At 57.1% G+C, this 19673-nt stretch overlaps 3 protein-coding genes across 5 annotated transcripts; 2 read left to right on the forward strand and 1 right to left on the reverse strand.

Annotated features, from left to right (window-relative positions):
• The first annotated feature begins 478 nt into the window (after positions 1–478).
• On the forward strand, positions 479–1207 carry TCAP (titin-cap). Its single transcript, NM_001014915.2, has 2 exons — positions 479–588; positions 817–1207. Exons 1-2 carry the CDS (start codon positions 479–481, stop codon positions 1205–1207), a joined length of 501 nt encoding a protein of 166 aa, NP_001014915.1.
• Positions 1208–3399: 2192 nt separating this feature from the next.
• Positions 3400–5086, forward strand: PNMT (phenylethanolamine N-methyltransferase). The gene is made up of 3 exons (NM_177505.3): positions 3400–3706; positions 4225–4432; positions 4557–5086. The coding sequence occupies exons 1-3, from the start codon at positions 3505–3507 to the stop codon at positions 4996–4998; spliced, it is 852 nt and encodes a 283-aa protein (NP_803471.2). The 5' UTR covers positions 3400–3504; the 3' UTR covers positions 4999–5086.
• A 584-nt stretch (positions 5087–5670) lies between these two features.
• Positions 5671–19634, reverse strand: PGAP3 (post-GPI attachment to proteins phospholipase 3). 3 transcript variants are annotated; one of them, NM_001105363.1, is made up of 8 exons: positions 19406–19600; positions 18122–18219; positions 17169–17321; positions 9125–9187; positions 8436–8497; positions 7963–8099; positions 7499–7700; positions 5671–7329 (listed from the first exon to the last, which is right to left on the reverse strand). In NM_001105363.1, the coding sequence occupies exons 1-8, from the start codon at positions 19584–19586 to the stop codon at positions 7266–7268; spliced, it is 960 nt and encodes a 319-aa protein (NP_001098833.1). In that variant the 5' UTR covers positions 19587–19600; the 3' UTR covers positions 5671–7265. The 3 variants fall into 3 exon arrangements, 2 of the variants coding, with proteins under 2 accessions (NP_001098833.1, XP_005220776.1); XM_005220719.5 differs by lacking the exon at positions 17169–17321 and having other exon boundaries at positions 19406–19634; XR_009491524.1 differs by lacking the exons at positions 5671–7329; positions 7499–7700; positions 7963–8099; positions 8436–8497 and adding an exon at positions 13337–13558 and having other exon boundaries at positions 9124–9187; positions 19406–19634.
• Positions 19635–19673: the final 39 nt, after the last annotated feature.

Below are 19673 nucleotides of genomic sequence, written 5' to 3' on the forward strand. Positions count from 1 at the left end.
TGAGCCCAGGCAGAGGAGAGCAGCGGAACAGGACCTGACGGCCTGGTACAGCGCCCAGAGGAGGCCTTGGTTCCTACTGTTTCCCGCTCTGTTTACAGACAAGCCGCTGTCCTCCCTGGGCGAGGGGAAGGGGTGGGGCAGATGGCAAGTGCCAAGGTGGCACGAGGCTGGGCATGTGCCTGGTCACGGGTAGTATCTGAAGAGTGTCAGACACCTGGAGGTGTCACTCTGGGGACCCCTGCCCCCACTGGAGCATCTTGATCTCTTCAGAAGCTGACCTCTGACCTGGGGGCAGCCAGAATCTGGGTACCGCCCCCCCCAGCCCTGCCCTGGGCTCAGAGTCCCCCATCAGTGAGTCTTGGCTCTGCTTATAGCATCTGACGCCAGAGGGGCTGAAAATAGCCCCTGAAAGAGGGGGAGGAGGGGGCTATTTAAAGGGCCTGGGAGGAAGAGAGCCCAGAGGGAGTGAGCAGTCATCATGGCCACTTCAGAGCTGAGCTGCCTGGTGTCAGAGGAGAACTGTGAGCGGCGAGAGGCCTTCTGGGCTGAGTGGAAGGATCTGACGCTGTCCACAAGGCCTGAGGAGGGGTGAGTGCTGGCCAGTCAGGGGTCCCCCATCCTCTCAGAGCACCTTTCCTGAGACTCATGAGACCAGAGCACAAAGCCTGGGAGAGGTTTTGGGGGTGGGGGCCAGGAGAGTGCCTGCTGGGGAAAGTGGAGTTGCCCCTCCAGCAGCCCCAGGGAGCTCTGCTGCCCCTCTGGTGAGTGGCGGGCAGCAGCTCTCGGGTTCAGCATCCCTTCGCTTCTCCTTCCCAGTTGCTCCCTTCATGAGGAGGATACCCAGCGGCATGAGACCTATCACCGGCAGGGGCAGTGCCAGGCGCTGGTGCAGCGTTCCCCCTGGCTGGTGATGCGGATGGGCATCCTCGGCCGTGGGCTGCAGGAGTACCAGCTGCCCTACCAGCGGGTGCTGCCTCTGCCCATCTTCACCCCCGCCAAGGTGGGCACCAAGGAGGAGCGCGAGGAGACCCCCATCCAGCTGCAGGAGCTGCTGGCACTGGAAACAGCCCTGGGAGGCCAGTGCGTGGACCGCCAGGATGTGGCCGAGATCACCAAGCAGCTGCCTCCCGTGGTGCCTGTCAGCAAGCCCGGCACCCTTCGTCGCTCCCTGTCTCGCTCCATGTCTCAGGAAGCACAGAGAGGCTGAGAGGGACCGTGACTCGGGCTCCACTGTGCCTGCCCTGGGCTGGGCCCTTCCTGGCTAGGACCATGGAGGGGAGCTGCTGGTCACGGATGCTTCGTAGTTTGCCCAGAGTTGGGGGCTAGGGGAGGAGGGAGCCAGAGGCCAGGATGCCTGGATCTCCTGAGTTCCCAGAGGGAGGGGAGCGGACAATGGGCACAAAAGGTGAAGAGCTGGGGGCCAGCACAGCCAAGTACCCCCAGTCCCAGGAGGAAGGGCAGAAGAAGCTGATGAGGGCAAGAGGCCCCTGAGAGGAGTGACCCCAGTCCAGATTTCAGCTTCAGAGAAGGGTGAAGAAAAACTGTAAGAGGATCTGGAGTGCTCTGGGAAGGAGACTGGAGGGAGGGGGACGTGAAGAGGGCAGAGGCAGGGTGGAGCCCCCAGCACCCTCTGTTAGTGCTGCAATAAACGCTCAATCACGTGCCAGAGTTTCGTCTCTTTCCTTGTGGTTGAGGGGCCCGCCCGTTGGTGTCCCCACCAATGCTCACTTCTGGGAACAGGCCCTGCATTTCAGCTAAATATGGCAGAATTGGTGGGTCACCCCACGCTTGAGGGGAGGGGCTGTAGGGACAGAGCTGTAAACAGGGTGGCTATCTGCCTAGTCCCCCTGACTGCCGTGAGCCCTGGCCTCTGCCTCTAGTCCTCTGGCACTGTGCAGTGCCCATGAGGCCAGTTGGCATCCAGGGTTTGTTGAAATGATCTCATGGAGAATAAGGAGGGGGCTGGCACCAGGACTGTCAGCTGTGCCAGGGTGTGGATGGGGTCAGTGACCCCAGGGCTGACCTCTCTCTTGATTCTGAATCCAGACAGAATCAATCCTTGGTTGGGGTCAGGTGTTCCACCCTCCCTGGCCTGGGAGCCCAAGGTGGGTTGTTGGGGGTAGGGTGTGTGTAGGGGGTCAGGTTCCTGTCTGTGACCTCTGCAGCTGTTGCAGTAACTCATGCCCCAACCTGGCTGCCTGGCCTAACTAGAAGACACTTTCTCTTGGACAAGGTGTGGGGGGCGGGTGGCATGGAGGAGGCCTGGGCTCCATCTTGGCAGGGACTGGTAGCCTACCCAGGGTGGAGAGGCACTAGACTTGGTCAGAGGTGGGTCCCACTCCAGGAAGACCATGGAGATGGCCTCCGCAGAATCTACTTCCTATTTGGGGGGATAGGAGGGGAGAACCTGGCATCTTGACAGTCTGGTACCTGGAGTGCCAAGCAGGCCCTGGAGGGCCAAGCAGGCCTGGCCTGGTTCTGCTCCCCCAGATTGGCTTGGAGTGTGGGCTGTGAGATGAGAGGGGTCAGACTCCAGACCAGTCGACACACCTAATCCCTTGGTGTCCGAGGCTGGGCTCGTGTCCCCTGGGAGCCCTGGCAGCCTGGAGAATGCACCCTGCGCCCTTCCGTCCTCACCTGGGCCCCTCGCCCTAGACGTGACGGGAACATCCTGAGCCTTCCGCGAGATACGCGGCTGGAAGCCCGCAGGGCCTGCAGGGGAGGCCGGGCTGTTCCCTCCGCGGCACGCATTAGCCCCACTCGCCTCGCCTATCGTCACTGCCATCTGACGGGCGGGGTTGGAGTTCTGCTGTGCAGCTCCAGGGCTACCGAGACCGTGGGGGAGGCCAGAACGGACTGTCCTTTCTGGAGTCAGGGTGGGGAGCGGGGCGGGGGGGTGGGGCTGTGGGATGGGAATGCTAGAGAACGCTGGGACTGAAGAGAGGCCTGGAGGAGGGGAGCTGGGGGGGCCTTACTAAGAAATGGGGTGGATGTTGGACAGGGTGACCTGGAGATAGGGAGCCTGGCGGGGGACTGGGCCCTTGGTGGAGAGCGCTGGGAGCTGGGAACTGTGGAGAGGGCTAACTTGAACTCTGGCAAAAGAGAAGGGAAGGGATGCCAGGCAAAAGGGGTGAATGCGGGACTGGAGAGGGGCGACGTGGAGGTGCTGGGACTGGTGGCTGCGGGGGTCTATGGAGTCCGGGGGTAGGAAGCTGAGGGGCAGGGCGCAGGAGCTGGTCTTGGAGGGCAGATGAGGCAAAGAGTGGAGGGCAGCCGGGAGCAATGGTAGAGCAGGGGCGGGGACGGATGCTCCCCCCCATACCACCCCCGTGTGTCTGCTGTTGGGACATTAAAGGAGATGGATGGCATAGGGAAGACGCAGCGCGTGGCCCCAGGCAGCTCATCGCTCAGCCGCCGCCCCCGCACCGGAGGGGCCAGGGCTGGCGGGCGGGGGTCGCGCCGCAGATAAAGGCGAGCGGGCGCAAGGGTGGCCGCGGCAGCAGCATGAGCGGGACAGACCGGAGTCAGGCGGCGGGCGCAGTGCCCGACTCAGACCCGGGCCTGGCGGCGGTCTCCTCGGCCTACCAGCGCTTTGAGCCCCGCGCCTACCTCCGCAACAACTACGCGCCCCCGAGGGGGGACCTGAGCTGCCCCGACGGCGTCGGGCCTTGGAAGCTGCGCTGCTTGGCTCAGACCTTCGCCACCGGTGAGCGCGGGGGGAAACGTGACAAAAACTCATCAGGGAACGAGAGGGGCAGCACGCGAGAGCCCAAGGTCAAATTAAGAGGTGAAATAGAAGAGGAAGAGGAGCAGGAACCCTCACGTGAGAGGAGAGAGATGAGGAGAGGGGTTCCGAGTGGAGAACACTCAGAACTGAGAGGAGAGGTGGGGAAGGCAGAACGCTGGGAACAGGCAGAGGAGAGGGGCTGCCAGGCACCTGAGTTTCCCCCAACTTAATCCTCACTGGTAGGCATAGTTAATGGTTGTGGAACCTGAGTCTCAGAAAGGTTAAGTTCATTTCCCAAGGTAAGTCAGCCGATGCTGGAGCCAGGACTCAGCTCCTGGTCCGTCTAACTCCAGAGCTAATGGTTTTTCCAGATAGAGACTCACTCAACACCAGGAGAAGGAACAGAGAGAAGCAGGGAAGAAGCAGGAAAGGGAGGCAGTGACTGAGTCTGGGGGCTGCAGGCCTAGCACCAGGGCCCACTTCCTCTGCCCATCCAGGTGAGGTGTCTGGCCGCACCCTCATTGACATCGGTTCAGGACCCACTATATACCAGCTGCTCAGCGCCTGTGCCCACTTTGAGGACATCACCATGACAGATTTCCTGGAGGTGAACCGCCAGGAGCTGAGGCTCTGGCTGCGAGAAGAGCCTGGGGCTTTCGACTGGAGCGTATACAGCCAGCATGTCTGCCTCATCGAGGGCAAGGGGTAAGGGCTGGGGGGTTGAGGGTTGGGTAGGGGGTTTCCCGGAAGTGGCTGGTGGGATCCAACAGAGAACTGAGTGTGGGGGGCCAGAACCCTGGTCCTGACCCTGCCTTCTGCCCCCAAACAGGGAATCCTGGCAGGAGAAGGAGTGCCAGCTGCGAGCCAGGGTGAAGAGGATCCTGCCCATCGATGTGCACCGGCCCCAGCCCCTGGGTGCTGGAGGCCTGGCACCCCTGCCTGCCGACGCCCTGGTCTCTGCCTTCTGCCTGGAGGCTGTGAGTCCAGACCTGGCCAGCTTCCAGCGGGCCCTGGACCACATCACCACACTGCTGAGGCCTGGGGGGCACCTCCTCCTCATCGGAGCCCTGGAGGAGTCATGGTACCTGGCTGGGGAGGCCAGGCTGGCGGTGGTGCCCGTGCGCGAGGAGGAGGTGAGGGAGGCCCTGGTGCGGAGCAGCTATGAGGTGCGGGATCTGCGCACCTACACCATGCCTGCCCACCTTCAGACAGGTGTAGACGATGTCAAGGGCATCTTCTTCACCTGGGCCCAGAAGAAGGTGGGGGTGTGAGGCCCCCGTGCACGCAGGGCCAATGGCCCTCACCCGCCTAGACTCCCTGTTGTCTGAGGTGGCCTCTAATAAAGAAATAAGTCCGTCAGTTGGTGTAAGTGCCGTCTGTGGCTCTCCGGGGAAGGGTTCTGACTTGTGTTGTGGGGGTATGGGAGGCATCGGCCCTGGCCTTTTCCCCCCAGAAGCTTCCAGAAAGGTCAGTTTCTGTACACTCATTCTTCCCAAACTAAGGAAGGCCAGGGTCACAGGGAGCTCCTTCAGCATCTGCTATGTGCCCCGCACCTGCTAGGTCCCTTCCATCCCCACGCTCAGCAGTACCCTACTTGCAGGGGAAGCTCAGAAAGGTTAAGAACCAATAAATAGAAGTGGAGCGTAGTGGAACCCAGAAGGGGAAGGAGATGTAAGTGGAACTTGTGGCCAGTGGAGCTACCATCCAGTCACAAAGACCCAGAGATGGCAGGGGAGAAAAACAGGCACCAACTCCCTCCAGCCCCCACGATAAGTGGGACAGGAGCTCCATCCATATCTGCTGTTGCCCTGAATCTAGTTCCTGCCATCCCCACTCCCACGTTCCTAGCTAGAGACCCCTCTGCCCCTCTGCTGCCTCCAGCCAGCTCTGTCTTCTTCCCTCCAGTCCATCCTACTCACACAAATGAGATCGAAAACAGTAGGTGAGGCTGAGAATTGGTTTATTAAGAATGTCCCTTGCCACCCTCCTCACCTTAAAATAGTTCTTAGTATCAAAAGAAGTTAACATGGGCCACCCAAGTCCCTGAGGTTGGAGTCCTAGCTCAGCGCCCTTACCCCTAGGGAGGGGAAGAGGAGCAGACTCCCTGCTCCAATCAGAGACGGCCGTGGGATGGAAAGTTTCTGGAGCTCCACGTGTTCTATCCGTGTGGAGCAGGAATGTGCTATGGCTGCTGGCAACTGGCAGGGGTCACCTTTACCACAGCGTAGGCACAGCACTGCCCCTGCCTGCTTCTGGGAAGACCAGAGACTAGACCCAGCCAAGGTCTTCTCCCCTCTTCCCCCAGATTGCTCCTTATCCCCCCGCCCTGGGTCAGGAAGCGGCAAAGGGGCTTAGCAGGCAGAGCACTGGGGTAGGGGATGGCAAACCATGTCTAGGCAAGGAGGATCCCCATTTTCCTTCCTCCCTCTGCCTCCCAAGGGGCTGATTCTGGGGGTGATCTTGAGTTGTGTGGGAGCTCTATGAGGTTTGTAGAGAGGGGAGTGCAAAAGAAAGGAACACGTAAACACACATGCAACCTGGACACTCTTACCCCTGCCAGATCTTGAGGACATCCTGGCTCTCTGCCTGGCCTGGGCTGTATACAGAGCTGGTGTTCAGTCAGTGGTTGTCCACATGATTTGATCCCCTCCCAACTCACACTCCCTTGCACTCACGTTCAGTCTCTGCACATTCCCCTAACCCACACTAACCTGCCTGTCCCCCAACAACACACTTCAAAACCACTCACACACATCAGCACTGCAACAAGGCCAATGCTCACCACCCCACCCGGCATCCCACACACCCCAGATCTGCACCCACCACCCCATCAACCTACACACTTGGTCTCCCTCACACACTCATGTGTGGGCTCCCAACCAGAACAGCAGCTCAGGGGCCAGAGGGATTCCTGTCCTACGCTCTCTGGGGTCCTGGCTCCAAAGAGGGAGTGCGGTGAGGCCTCCCGGGGGTCTGACTGGAGTAAGTCTTAGTGAGACTGCTCCCCAATCCCAACAGCTTACTTCCTCTAGATCCCATGAGAAGATCTGCTGGGAAATGGGCAGCCCAAGAGCAAGCATCTAGTGCCACCTAGCGGTGCCCCGAGGAGGGCACAGGGGTAACAGAAGGGACCTCACTGTATCCCCAAAGGCTGTGCTACCTGGTCTCCCAGCTAGACAGAGGGTTCTGGGAATCATCCCGGCAGTGAGGGGATGTGAGGAGGAGGCTGACAGGAAGGGAGAGACAGCCTTCTCTCAGTGGAGCTAAGAACACAGTTCCAGTCCAGTTCAGCTCCAGGGACCAAAGAGGCTGCCCATTTTCTAGCCCCCGATGTTACGAGGCCAGGTCTGCCAAGACCTGTGGGGGTCATGTGGGGGTGAGCAAGGGTGGGCAGGTTACATGATTCTGGGCCCACACCCTTCATGTCCAAGTTCAAGATGCTGAAAGGAAAACAAATCATCTCAAGGACTTCGGGGGAGAAGGGGAGCCAGCAGGGACAGACAGGATTCTCAAGAGGGCAGATCTGCTTCCAGTGCCTTCAGTCCAGCTTGACCTTGGCCTCTGACTCCTTCAGCAGGTAGAGACTGTCATCTTCCAGAAAGCTGTGGGCGGAGAGGGGAGCCCACTGAGGCAAGGCACAGCTCTGAGAGCGTCCCCTGGGGGCGGGGGCGGGTGGTGCAGGCAAGCTGGCCAGGTGGGTGGGTGGCAGGTGCACAGAGGCTTCTGAGAAGCCGGCACAGAGGTGAGTGCTGGGCAGGGAGAGGCACCCACCTGAAGAAGAGGACGTGAACGGGGATGGTGCTGATGTGCCAGATGGCATGCGCATCCAGGACCCAGAAGAGAGGCGGGAAGTCCAGCAGCTCGAGCAGGGACAGCCCCTGCAGCAGCAGGACCACTGCCACGCACTTGTGCACATGCGGCAGCCGCTGGTTCCACAGGCACCAGGCCAGCCACCATGCCGCGTTCAGCAGGCCTGGGCGCGGGCGGGGGTGGGAAGAGGCTCACTCCCTGGACTCCTTCTCTCCTCCCCAAGTCTCCCCTCTGTGACCCCAGAGCCACCCTCAGGAGCCTCCCCCCAACCGCCCCTCTCTCCTACCCCCAAATTCTTTCCTCTTCCTTCACCCTAAGGGTCTCTCTAGAACCTCCTTCTCTGGGGACAGCACGAACGCCCACCTCCACCCCGAGCCGGCAGTTCCGCAGACGGCCCCGTCCTCCCAGAGCCCGTCCCGCCTCACCGATCGCCACGTTGGCGGCCATGTTGTAGCCGTAGTCGAAGTGGATGAGACTCAGGTAGGAGACATGCGCCGTCAGCAAGAGCAGCAGGAGGGCCCGGAAGGCACTGGCCATGGCCGGGTGCTGCAGCCCCACGGTCCTGCCCCGCCACCCAGAGCTGCTCAGACTGAGAGTGACTGGTCCCCACGGCAGCATGCCCTGAAGTACCCCCCTCACCCCAGCAACCATGCAGGGGAGCCAGGCCAGCAGGGCAGGCTTACAGTCCCAGAGGGGCAGCCTGTGACCGTGTGCTATAGAGCTCCTTGGAAAGAGCCAGGGCCCCCCATCCCATCAAAGAGTCCCCTCCAGATCCGTCTGGATGCTATGTGCATGCGTGATGAAAGCCCTGGAACAGCAACCCCAGGCAGGGAGATTGGTGACCACTTTCCGCCCCCAGGACCCGATTTTGCCCCCATAGCAGCCAAGACGGGCTCACCTGACACAGCACAGATAGATTGAGTGCAGGATGACAGTGGAGGCACAGAAGTAGTCCATTTTCTGAGGGCAAGGAGAGCTGGATGAGGGACCAGTGTGAGGGGAGTAGGCCGTGGACAAGGCTTCACAGAAGGTAGGGCCCGGAGAAGACCCAACAGGGATGGGGGTGGCAAGAGCCAGAGTCTAATGTGGGAGTCCCAGGCCTATGGCCAGTGGGGATGTCTCATGTTCCTTTGCTCTATCGCTGTTCTATGTCTGAGTTCAATAGACTGACCCTTGTATTCACATTATACAATTTAACAAAAAAATGTACTCAGCAGCAAGGGTTTAGAGGTGTGCCGGCCAAGACTCCAGAATGGAAGAGCATGCGCAGACTTCAGAGTGCAGTCTGGGTTCAACAGCTGAGGGCTCGAGTCTGGATTGCCCCCCTTCACTGGCTGAGGGATCCTAGACAAGTGATCTCACCTGTCAAATGCTCAGCTGCCGCACCAGTTAAGAAGAGCCAGTAATCACACCTGCCTCACAAGGGTCAAGTGAGGCTCAAGTGCACTAACAGGCTGAAAAGGCTCTGCACAAAGCAAGTGTCCTGTGAACCCAGTCAGCAGGAGAAGTAAGAGCCAGGGCTGCCCCACCGCTGTCCCTGTCCTCCGGGACTGTTCCCAGCAGAAGATGGAGTGGGAGGGCGCTCACCTCTGTGAGGTCGGTGTCCCTGGTGTGGAAGACTGTGGACCAGAACCAAGCATTGAGGGAGACCTGAGGAGAGAGGCGGCTGGTGAGCCTGGCGCCCAGAGGCGGGGAAGCCCCTCCAGAGGGTCCACCTCCATCTCACTTTGGGGAAGGGGAGCTGAGAAACATGCTTCCCTGGGTCCTGAACAAACCCATGCCCCTCCACCCAACCCAGTCTGGGTCCCTCACACTCAAGCTTCCCACCCCTGAACCCCCCCAAGGCTGCGACGCTGCAGCCTCCACAGGTTCCCGCCTGGCCTGGGAACCAGTTCCGGCAGTCAAGTTCCCTGGTTACTCAATGGCTAAGACAACAGCCCCCGGGGAACCTCACCTCCTCCCCCAACTAGCAGGTGATGACAGCACCACCCGGGCCAGGGGAGCCAGTGACCTCAGCCTCTGGGGGTGGGAATGAAGTGGGTAGGGTGGAGGGGCTTGAGCCAGCTTGGGGTGTGTCTGGAGCAAGCAAGCAAGGGAGGGAGATCAAGCAGATCCCACTGGGGCCAAGTCTCTGAGGAGGAAGCCCAGCCTTCCCCTGGCTGGGCCGGCCCAACCCGCCAGGCCAGTGGCTGCTGCTTGGATCTGGGAGGAGCAAAGGAGCAGGGCTGGAGGGGCTGTGGTGGGCAAGGGCCCAAGGGACTGCTGGAGGCTTTTCTCCTGGAAATTAACTGCAAGGAGAGAGTACAAATCATCTTGCAAATAAGCCCTCACTCTCGTGGGAGTCGGTGGTGGCATTTTTTTTCAGGGACTGCTGAAACCCAACTTACTGAAAGAAGGGTGGGCTGGGTGGGAGGGCCGGGAAACCAGTCAAGGAAGAAGCGGCCAAGGTCTGGCCTGGAAGGCCCTGGGGGTGGGGAGGGGTGCACTAGGGTGGTACAGGCCTGCCAGAGATGGGTGAAGGCCAGGAGCTGCTCACTTGGTCCAGTGTACCAGGAAAACTGACCAGGCAGGGGCAGAGGGAGCAGGGTAAAAAACCACTCTCCCCCTGGTATGCAGCAGGAAGGTCAGGTGGTAGGATGAGTTCCCTAACACAGGCTCGAGGGGGCTTGTGAGGAATTGGGGAGAGCAATGGGGTGGAGGCCTAAGCTCTGCTGCAAAGCTGCTCAAGCCTGGAAGTCTCTGGAGGCTCAGGGAGCCTGGTGAGGCCGTCTGGCCTGGGTTCAGGGCTGACTCTTGCTGCTTCTGCTCCTCATGACCTGGGCACAGGCCCTGCCCTTCTGGGCCCAAGCTCCCCCCTGGGACAAATCAGGGGGTGCCCAAAGTGATCCTTTGTCCCCTTGCCAGCCCTGATGTCAGGTGCTTAATCCAGGTCTTTGGAGGACAGCCATCCTGTCCCATCCCTGGAGACTGGACCCCCTTCCCCAGAGACGGTAATGGGCGCTGGTCTGTAGGCTGGAAAATGGAACAGGACGAAGACCTTCCTCAGACTCTGCTTCTGTGAAGTCTGTGATGCTCGGGTCAGAGTAGGGAGAGAAGCAGGCTCAGTGCTGGAGACGGGACCCAGGTAATCACGTGGGCCAGGTCTCCTGGGCAGGCCAGGCACAGGGACATCCTTGGGCAGGGAACTGGCCCTGAAAGCCAATGTGACAGGGAGGCAGAGGGGAAGGCAGCAGGCAATGGCAGCCAGCCAGGTCTCCTTGTCACCCATGGCAGGAATGGGGAGGTTACAGGCAGACGAAGTGGCAGCTGGAGGCTTGTGGGGGAATGCACAGGGCTAGGGCTTCGCTCTATGGGACAGGGACTGGGGTTGTTTGGTCCCCCGTCCAACTGCCTCCCCGGGGTGCCTTCCACTTACAGAGACCCACCTGAAGCCTGGACTCTGCACCCTGAAAAGTCCCCTTTCCCCTGGGGAGTGTCTCATTATGGGGGGCTCCTCTTCTGACCCCCTCCTCAGACTTGGGAGATAGTGTCATTAAGAGTGCAGGCCCTAGGGCCAGACTGCCAGGGTTCAAATCCTGCCTCTGCATTTCCTGTGTGTTCTTGGGCAAGTTAGTTAGCCTTGTTGGGCCTCAGTTTTCTCATCTGTAAAATGGGAATAATCATAGTATTGATAAGGATTTAACCAACAAAACAAGTACAGTGTACAGCACAGTGCTCAGGACAGGGTTCAACATTAGCACTTACTTCTCCCTACCTTGCTGACCAGCGTAGGATCCTCACACCCCTTTACAGAACCAGGGCCAAAGAGCCCAAGTCCGTCTCCCACTCTCCTTGGAGGCCAGGGAAGTCTAGTCTGAGAAAGGGTGGTCTCTCCAAATCTGCCTTGGCCCAGCCACAGTTCCAGGCTGGGGGGAGGATGTCTGGAGCCTCCATCATGAGATGGACTCTGGGTTCAAGTTCTGTCTCAACCCCTAAACAGCTGTGTGATCTTGAGCAAATAATAGCTTCTCTGAGCCTTAGTTGCCTCACATACAAAACAGGGTTCAGAACAGCACCCGCTGCACAAGAGGGTCCTCAGGACGATGTCTGCAAGATACCAGGCACAACGAAACCACTCAGTAAGTGGTGGCTATTCCTGGGCCTGGCACACAGTAGGTAGCCCAGAAATATCTGTTTCCTTCTTCATGTCCAGGAACTGACCCCCACCACTGCCCTTCCTCAAAGGTCACAATGTTCCAGGGAAAACCACGGAGCCCCAGGGTCTCTTGGTCCCAGAACACAGATGCCACAGCTGTAGGAAGAGCCCCCACTGAGCCCCTTCCTTCCTGCTCCTGAGCGACCCAACCAGGATGCACCGAAAAGAGGTTACTTCTCTTCACTCAGAGTTTGTCATTAAGGCTCAAGTTTAGGAACAGAAGGATGTGAAGGACAGGAGGGCCCAAGTGTATGACTGCTCCCAGGCCCCTCGGCCAAGCCTGAGTAGAATGGGGAGCCGGGGGTGGGGGGTGGTAACTGGCCAATCAGACAGGCCAGGAGGGCCACGGGCGCCAAGAACTTTGCATGAACACTGAAGGAAGGGGGAGGCCAGGGGCAGGGTGCCAAGGAGGGTGGAACTGGAGGGGGACACGGCGGTCTGAGTGGAGGAGAGCAGGAGGCTGTTTCAGTCTGTTGGAAAATAAGAAAATTGAGACAAAAATATCACAGCCGTGAAACTGGTTGGATGCCAAGTGAGCCAGATCTGTCAAGAATTCGACCCCAGTGCTAAGCCCCAGTGCTCGGGGCTGTCATTGACACCGCCGCGGTGGGGACAAGTGGGTCTTTAAATAGCTCGCTGTCTCAGAAGTGGGGGAGGCAGAATGTTAAATATGATGCCTGCTGCCATCCTGCCCCCCTCTCCCAGAGGCCTCAGGCAGGGCAAGCCAGCCCCAGTTCACTCCTGAGAGAGAAGTGGGCAAGAAGTGGATGGAGACGGGAGGAGGGGGACTTTTTCCACCATCAAAAAGGATTCCTTGATTTCCTGCCATTGCCTGTTCCACTGGCGCTTGTCTGACCGTAGGGACGTCCTTCCGGAAGTCTAGCCACCATTCTGCTGTATCTTTTCCCAGTTTCCTCAGCACAGGTCGGGTACAGTTAGTCCCCACCACTATAAACCATCCTGAAGAGACAGTCTGGCCTTTCCTGGCACTCCATCCTCACTCTACCCAAAGGACCTTTCCTTGTTGGATGAAGGGACAGAGAACCAGTTTAGCCTCATAGCTTTGGCAGAGAGCAGGGGCCTCCAGTTCCATGAAGCCAAAGGTCTGTGGTGGGCTCCTCCAAAGCCTGGCCGCTGCCCAGCCCAAGTTCAGGTCTAAATGTCAAGGCAGGGGTTGACTTCTTATGCCAAAGCTTCGTCAGCACTGCTAAGTGCTGGAGAAAAAGCTGCAGAGGCCCCTTCCCCTCCCCAAGACCTCACCTGGAGCAGGTGGGGGGGCCTCCCCACCCCAACTCACTAAAAATCAGGAGCCCCAGTAGCTCCAGAAAACCCAGCCTACAACAAAATCCACAGTCACAACCTCCACACAGCTTGGGATTTTTCCGTCTTGCAAATACACAAGATCGAGTGTAAAAGCCACACTGGATCATCAGAGAGTGTGGGCACTGAGGCTCTGTCCCTCGAGGGCCTCCTGGTGGCACAAAGAGGGGGCCCCATGTCCTCAGGGTGTCCTAAGACACAGGCCGCAGGTATCTGTCCTCTCCCAACCTGGCATCACTGGCTGTGTCCCTAAGGGCCCTGTCATGGTGGACGGCAGGACACACCTGGGAGGTATGATCCTCGCCAAGACGGAAGCTGAGTGGCAGATGCCAGTGAGACGAAAGACCCCAGAATCAGGCGGGATCAAAGTGAGAGCTGTGAAGCGACCACCAGCCTCTGGCACGTGTTATGAAGATGAAGGCAGGAACTCTCTGAGGTGCCCTCAGACCAGCGTGTCTACCCCAGGAGGCTCTGAGTTCGGTTCAGATAGTTCAGGCAGGACTGTCCTGTGATAAAAGGGGCAGGGACGAGGGGCAGTAAGGGCAGGCATCAGTGTCCCTGGAAGAATGCCAAGGGAAAGGGGACAAGAGAACTCTCCTCAGTTTCCCCACCTTTCCTGCTTGCATTCAGTTCAGTTCAGCCGCTCAGTCGTGTCTGACTCTTTGCGACCCCATGAAGTGTGGCATGCCAGGCCTCCCTGTCCATCACCAACTTCTGGAGTCCACTCAAACCCACGTCCATTGAGTCGGTGATGCCATCCAACCATCTCATCCTCTGTCGTCCCCTTCTCCTCCTGCCCTCAATCTTTCCCAGCATCAGGGTCTTTTCAAATGAGTCAGCTCTTTGCATCAGGTATTGGAGTTTCAGCTTCAACATCATTCCTTCCAATGAACACCCCAGGCTGATCTCCTTTAGGATGGACTGGTTGGATCTCCTTGAAGTCCAAGGGACTCTCAAGAGTCTTCTCCAACACCACAGTTCAAAAGCGTCAATTCTTCGGTGCTCAGCTTTCTTTATAGTCCAACTCTCACATCCATACATGACCACTAGAAAAACCATAGCCTTGACTAGACGGACCTTTGTTGACAAAGTAAGGTCTCTGCTTTTGAATATACTATCTAGGTTGGTCATAACTTTCCTTCCAAGGAGTCAGCGTCTAGCCAGGACCAAATTCACTTCTCTGCATGAGGGCAAAAACAGGGAGTGGTGGCTCTGTCCCACCAGTGACAGGCTGGAATGATGCCAGGCCCCAGTCTACACAATTCTGGCCCCTCAGTCCGGCACTCAGAGCCCTCTCTGCTCCCTCTTAACTCCCTCGTCTGCCCTTCAGCCAGTCACAGCAGTCAGGCTGACCTTCCCAAGGATGCTGGTCCAGGCCCCACACTGACCAGCTTCTGCACCTTCGCTCTTGCTGGGCCCCCAGCTCAGGAGGTGGGAATCCAACGTCCTCTCCCCTCTGGGCACATGTCTAAGCCTGACGAGGCCTACGGATCCCGTAGAAGGAGATGCAGGCTCCCCTCCTTCCCGTGCTTCCCTGAGAGACTCCTCCACCCAGACGATGTGGTCTCTACCTCATAGCTCGCCAGGCTCGCTCCCTGAGCCCTCTTTGCCTCAGCCTCTATCCTGCCTCCCAGACTGGCCACACCTGCACCTCGCACTCAGCTTAGCTCCTTGGGATGGGGGCTTCAGCCACCACAAGCATGAACCCGTCTCTACCCACAGCAGATACCCACAAACAGGCAGCAGCACACGTGGAGACAACCCAGAGGGGGCTAGGTGCTCAGGCCCTGGAGTCAGACAGCCCTGGGGGCCACGCTGCCTCCACTAGTCACCACCTTGTGAGCTGATAACTTTGGGTATGTTTCCCTGCTCTGAGCCTTCCACAGGGCTTGCAGTGATATCATGAGGATTAAACAAGAAAATGTACGTATAGAACTTAGGACCATGCCCATCCTGTGATCTGAGTTCTATAACTGATAAAGATTATGAATATTATTGAATGGAAAGTATTAGGGAGGAGCACCATTTCCCAGAGGTTCCACAGCCTCCTTCTGGCCCTCCTTCCAGTCCCCATCTCTGAAGTCCAAGGTTTGGCCTAGACTTCCGGCTCTTGACACGATCAGCTTCCCCAAGGTCCGCAGAGACCTTCAGTCTCATCCTATTTGACTGAAGTAGAATTCAGGAGAATGGCCGACTCCTTCTTATCCTTGTCCCAGGGCTCCCCCGACCACACGATGGCCCTGTGGTTTTCCACCTGCCCCTCTGGCCACTCTTTCTGTCTGCATTGCTGGCTCCTCCTCCCCTATTCAGCCGTTAAGTTTTGGGGTTTCCCGGGCCTCTATCCCAGATCCCTTCTCTTCTCACCAAGCTCCCCGCTGGTGATGACATCCACACTCACAGTTTCTATCACTGTCTTCTAAGCAGAAGCACAGGGCTTGTCCTTGATTTCTCACTTCTCATCTTAGGTCGCCTCACAGCCAAGATGGGGTAAGAGTGTAAACTCTGGAGCCAGATGCCAGGCCAAACCCTGGCTCCTGGGGCAGGTAACTTAAACTTTCCAGTCCTTGGTTTCCTTGATGTAAACTGAGGACAATACTACTACCTACCTCATAAGCTTTTTATGGGATTAACAAAGTTAATATTTATAAAATGCTTAGAATGATACCTGGCACAGAGTAAGAGCTGTGCATGGGTTTGTTAAAGAAACGCATTAAAAATTTTTAATGTTACCTCCAAAACACAGCTCAAACACACTTCTCTTTAATGCCCCTCCTTCCCCAGACCTGTGCCACCTCTCCAGCCTAGCTACTGTGCCCTACACGAAAATTACCAAATAGGCTCTGCATCCACTCCTGCCTCCTCCAACCTAGCCTCTACACAGAGGCCAGAATGGCAAATGTATTCACGAAGCCCCTTCTCTGAAACCCTCATTGCTTCCTGAGGTTTTGGGAGTCAAGATCTAAAGTGTTACTATGAGGTTTTGGGAGTCAAGATCTAAAGTGTTACTATGAGGTTTTGAGAGTCAAGATCTAAAGTGTTACTATGCCTGCAGGCTCTCCACCTCTATCCATCTCCAGGCTCCACCTGCTGCCCACCCACTCACCTGCTGCACACCCCCTCCCAGCTTCCTGCCTGGTTGGCTTCCTGGCGTTCATGTCCTCATATAACCTACACTCTGTCCTGCCAGTGCACATTCACCCATCATTCTGGTTTGACCTCAATACCCCTTCCTCACGGAAGCCTTCTTGGATTGCCCCGTGCGGGTCTAGACCCCACCACACCCCCCACAGCACTGATCTAGCCTTCACTGCACTGGTTCATAGCTGACCTTTTACATTCAGTTGTGTACTTATGTGACTGGCACCAGAGGGTGGGCACCCATGTGTTTTTATATGCTTTTGGATCTCTCGCACATAGTAGGCACTCAACACCTGAACAAATGGCTGCTTGATGGAAGCAAGGTGAGTGAGTGGGGGCTGTTTCCCTAAGGTTTACCATGGTAGTTCTGATCCAGAGACATCCATTGCAACCTCTCATGCCCTCCCCAAGGTGCTTGTGGTTTGTATCTGTACCACAGTCCCTGTTGCTCACACAGCTCCAGGCCCCAGATGCTGGCTCTTCTGACCAGCCACTCTGTGAAGCTCAGAGACCTCTCTGGATACTCAGATGGAACACACTTCAGCTTCTCTAGGGATGGTCTAAGCTCTAGACAGAGTACTGTCGCTGCCACTGCCTCTAGGGCTCGGCTGGGGTTGACAGGGCTTTGAAGCCTCCACAGGGGTCCTGGGAAAGACCTGTGGTCCCAGCATGCTCCTACCACCCGTCTCCCTTCTGTGTCTGTAAACTGTCCTACTGGTGTTTGAGCAGCTTCCTGCTTCGGGACGAGATCAAGGTCTCTTTCCTCTCTCCCTCCCTCTCAGACAGCTGGACCCAGGATCTTCTAGAAGGCAAAGGCCTGATTCAGCACCTTCCCTGCTCTCCCCAGGCTGGACCACCCCACAGCTGCAGGTTTAACCCTGGAAAATTGAGGGGAAGCTAGGTGGGTGAGAATGGGGATCTAAGGCTTCCTCGTTCTCAGATGAGGGTGTAGAACAGGAATCCTACCAGGTTACCTACCCAAGCGAAGGCCACGCAGGTGGGGTACATAGGGGAGGAGGCTGGTACAGAGGTGCGGTAGCGACAGAGCATCACCAGGCTGGCTAGGCCATTGAGGAAAGAGGCCACAGCAGAAGCTGGCTCTTGGAAGCACAGGAACCGGGAGAAGGGCCACTGAAAAAGGAGCACATGGAGGGGGCCTGAGGGGCAGGCGATGCCCAGCTGGCCCCACCCACCTCTGCTTGACCTGCTGCATCCCCAGGTCCCCAGCCAGCTCCTCAGCTCTGGACCTTGGCCAAAGCCTCAGATGCAGTCCCTCTTCAGGTCAACGAGCTCCCCTGCGCTCCCTGGCTGAGAGTCATCCCTCTATCCTGGCCAGCATTCACAGCACTGGGAAGACAAGGCAGGCCAGTGCTGATGGCTCAGTATGGTTGGTGGAAGCAGCACAGACCTGTCATCTAGAAGACACAAGAACTAATCCATCTTCTACCACTGACCACAGCCCTCTGAGCCTCACCTTACTCTGTGACAAGCTGGGGAGAATAATTCTTACCAGCCGCAACAGCCTAGAATAAGATCTTATTGGATCAAAGGGTATCAGCAAGCTGAGCCTCTGTGCCTCACTGGGCAATCTGAGGGGGTATTTTTATTTTAAATCCAGACCCCTACTGAAGAAGCAACAGAGAGCATACCAAGGGGACACTCTGGGAATTTGTCCTTGTAGCAAGGTGGGCATCTCAACCACTCTAAGCAGCCCAGCACCACTCCCTGAGGAGACCCCAAAACCTCCCAGATCTTGTTACCTCAAATCCAGAGGCAAGACACATTGTTCCCATCTGATGATACGAAAACCAGCATGTTTTGAGGACAGGAAACACACACTCATCACCCCACACTTTGGCTTGCTTCAACAGCGCGATCCAACTAGAGGCATCTTACTCCCACCATATACTTAACCTGACCTTCCAGCTCACCTTGCCATGGAACTGAGGCACTTTTTGACCTTCCTGGAGGTAGAGGCCAACGGTGACCCACATACACTCATACTTACAGTCGTCCCGACAGGTCCAACCTGAAACAGATAAATATGGCCTGGTGGACTCCCCAGCACAGGGAGGCACAGAGATAGCCCCAAAGGGGCTCCAACCCAAACACAAGCCAAGAGGGCCTGCAGGTTGGAGAAAACCAGAAGAAATCTGAAAATCCTAACTTTCTGCTTGGATGGATGAGTAATGGTGCAACATACACACGAGGGAAAGGTGCGTGCGTGTGTGTGTGTGTGTGTGTTAGAGTGTACAGTGAGCAAATAGAGATGTCTCTTCTCCTTTCACCCAAGACGGAGATTTCCGCATCTGATGGACCCATCTGTGGACATCTGGGTTCACGTTTGCTCTTCCTGAATACAGGATTTTCTCTCACTCCCCAGGAAGAAATCCTTGTCATCTTAACCCCCGCCTATGAAAATGAAGCTCAGGTTCTTCACTCTGACTTTGGAGGCCCCACCCTGCCTTTTAAACTTTATTTCCCATGACTCCTTTTCAGGCACCCTGCTCCCTGAGTAAACCAAGCTGCAGGATGTGTCCATATCTACCCAGGGCCTCCACTCTCTGTTCTTTCTGTGTGGTAAACAAAAGACAGTGAAGAGAACAAACTGGTAGTCAAACAGGCCAGAACTGAAAACTCTACTAGTTACTGGCTGTGTGACTTTGAACAGGACACCTAACCTCTCTGAGTCTCCTCATTTGTAAAAATCAGGTTAAGAGAATCAACCTCTAAGGGTTGTTGTGAAAAATAACTATTTTGACACCTGTCACACTGTAAGTGCCCACTATGGCCACAGGCCTAAATTTAATGCATCTATCGGGAAGACCTTCCTTTCAGGAATGTCCAAGCTAATCAGTGCCCCTAGCTCTTCAAAGTCAGAAACGATTCCTTCCTCCCCTACATGCTACTTAATCTAAGAATCCTTGGGGGCTCGAAATACCATCTCATTGCATTATGAGCCCCCAGTGGCAGGACCCTGGTCTGATTTCAGTGTCATTCCAGTACTTTGTACCCAGGCGGTAGTAAATGCCCATTTGACTGAATAAATAAAAAGTAAACGAAGCTCCTGGCTGACAGGCTATCATCACTCTGGGGCTCCACTCACTCACACCCATAATGGACCCGAGGGAGGAACTAAGGTACATCATTACAGAGTGGTATTAGGGGGCGGGGCCAAGATCATTGGGCGGGGCCTACCGCGGGGTGTGGCTTACCTGCTAAACTCATGTAGATTGGCTGGCGGGAGCGGAAGTGCTTCAGTGCACCCCCCGAGCAGTTCCTCTCTTCGCACCGGAGCACGCAGTCGCGGTACACTGGCTCGCGGTCGCCCTGGGAGCCGCTTGCTAGCGCGGCTGCTCCTGCCAGCAATACCAGCCGCGCAGTCCGCCCGGCCATCCTTCCACCCTGGCTCTCCGCCTGCGGAGGAACTTAGGAGCTTTCACTTCCGGAGTAAGCGGAAGTGCCTTGTGTTCTTTCATCTGC

Source organism: Bos taurus, chromosome 19 (genome assembly GCF_002263795.3).
Source record: "Bos taurus isolate L1 Dominette 01449 registration number 42190680 breed Hereford chromosome 19, ARS-UCD2.0, whole genome shotgun sequence".
In the NCBI taxonomy this organism is placed as follows: Eukaryota; Metazoa; Chordata; class Mammalia; order Artiodactyla; family Bovidae; genus Bos; species Bos taurus.

What these genes read in the sequence shown, in the direction of transcription:
- TCAP (NM_001014915.2), top strand. Translation starts at nt 479, where the DNA reads ATGGCCACTTCAGAGCTGAGCTGCCTGGTGTCAGAGGAGAACTGTGAG. An exon ending in TCCACAAGGCCTGAGGAGGG is followed by an intron (nt 589 to 816) that starts GTGAGTGCTGGC and finishes TCTCCTTCCCAG; the next exon opens with TTGCTCCCTTCATGAGGAGG.
- PNMT (NM_177505.3), top strand. Translation starts at nt 3,505, where the DNA reads ATGAGCGGGACAGACCGGAGTCAGGCGGCGGGCGCAGTGCCCGACTCA. An exon ending in GGCTCAGACCTTCGCCACCG is followed by an intron (nt 3,707 to 4,224) that starts GTGAGCGCGGGG and finishes CTGCCCATCCAG; the next exon opens with GTGAGGTGTCTGGCCGCACC. An exon ending in TGCCTCATCGAGGGCAAGGG is followed by an intron (nt 4,433 to 4,556) that starts GTAAGGGCTGGG and finishes GCCCCCAAACAG; the next exon opens with GGAATCCTGGCAGGAGAAGG.
- PGAP3 (NM_001105363.1), bottom strand. Translation starts at nt 19,586, where the DNA reads ATGGCCGGGCGGACTGCGCGGCTGGTATTGCTGGCAGGAGCAGCCGCG. An exon ending in AATCTACATGAGTTTAGCAG is followed by an intron (nt 18,220 to 19,405) that starts GTAAGCCACACC and finishes TATCTGTTTCAG; the next exon opens with GTTGGACCTGTCGGGACGAC. An exon ending in GTTCACGTCCTCTTCTTCAG is followed by an intron (nt 7,330 to 7,498) that starts GTGGGTGCCTCT and finishes CTCCGCCCACAG; the next exon opens with CTTTCTGGAAGATGACAGTC.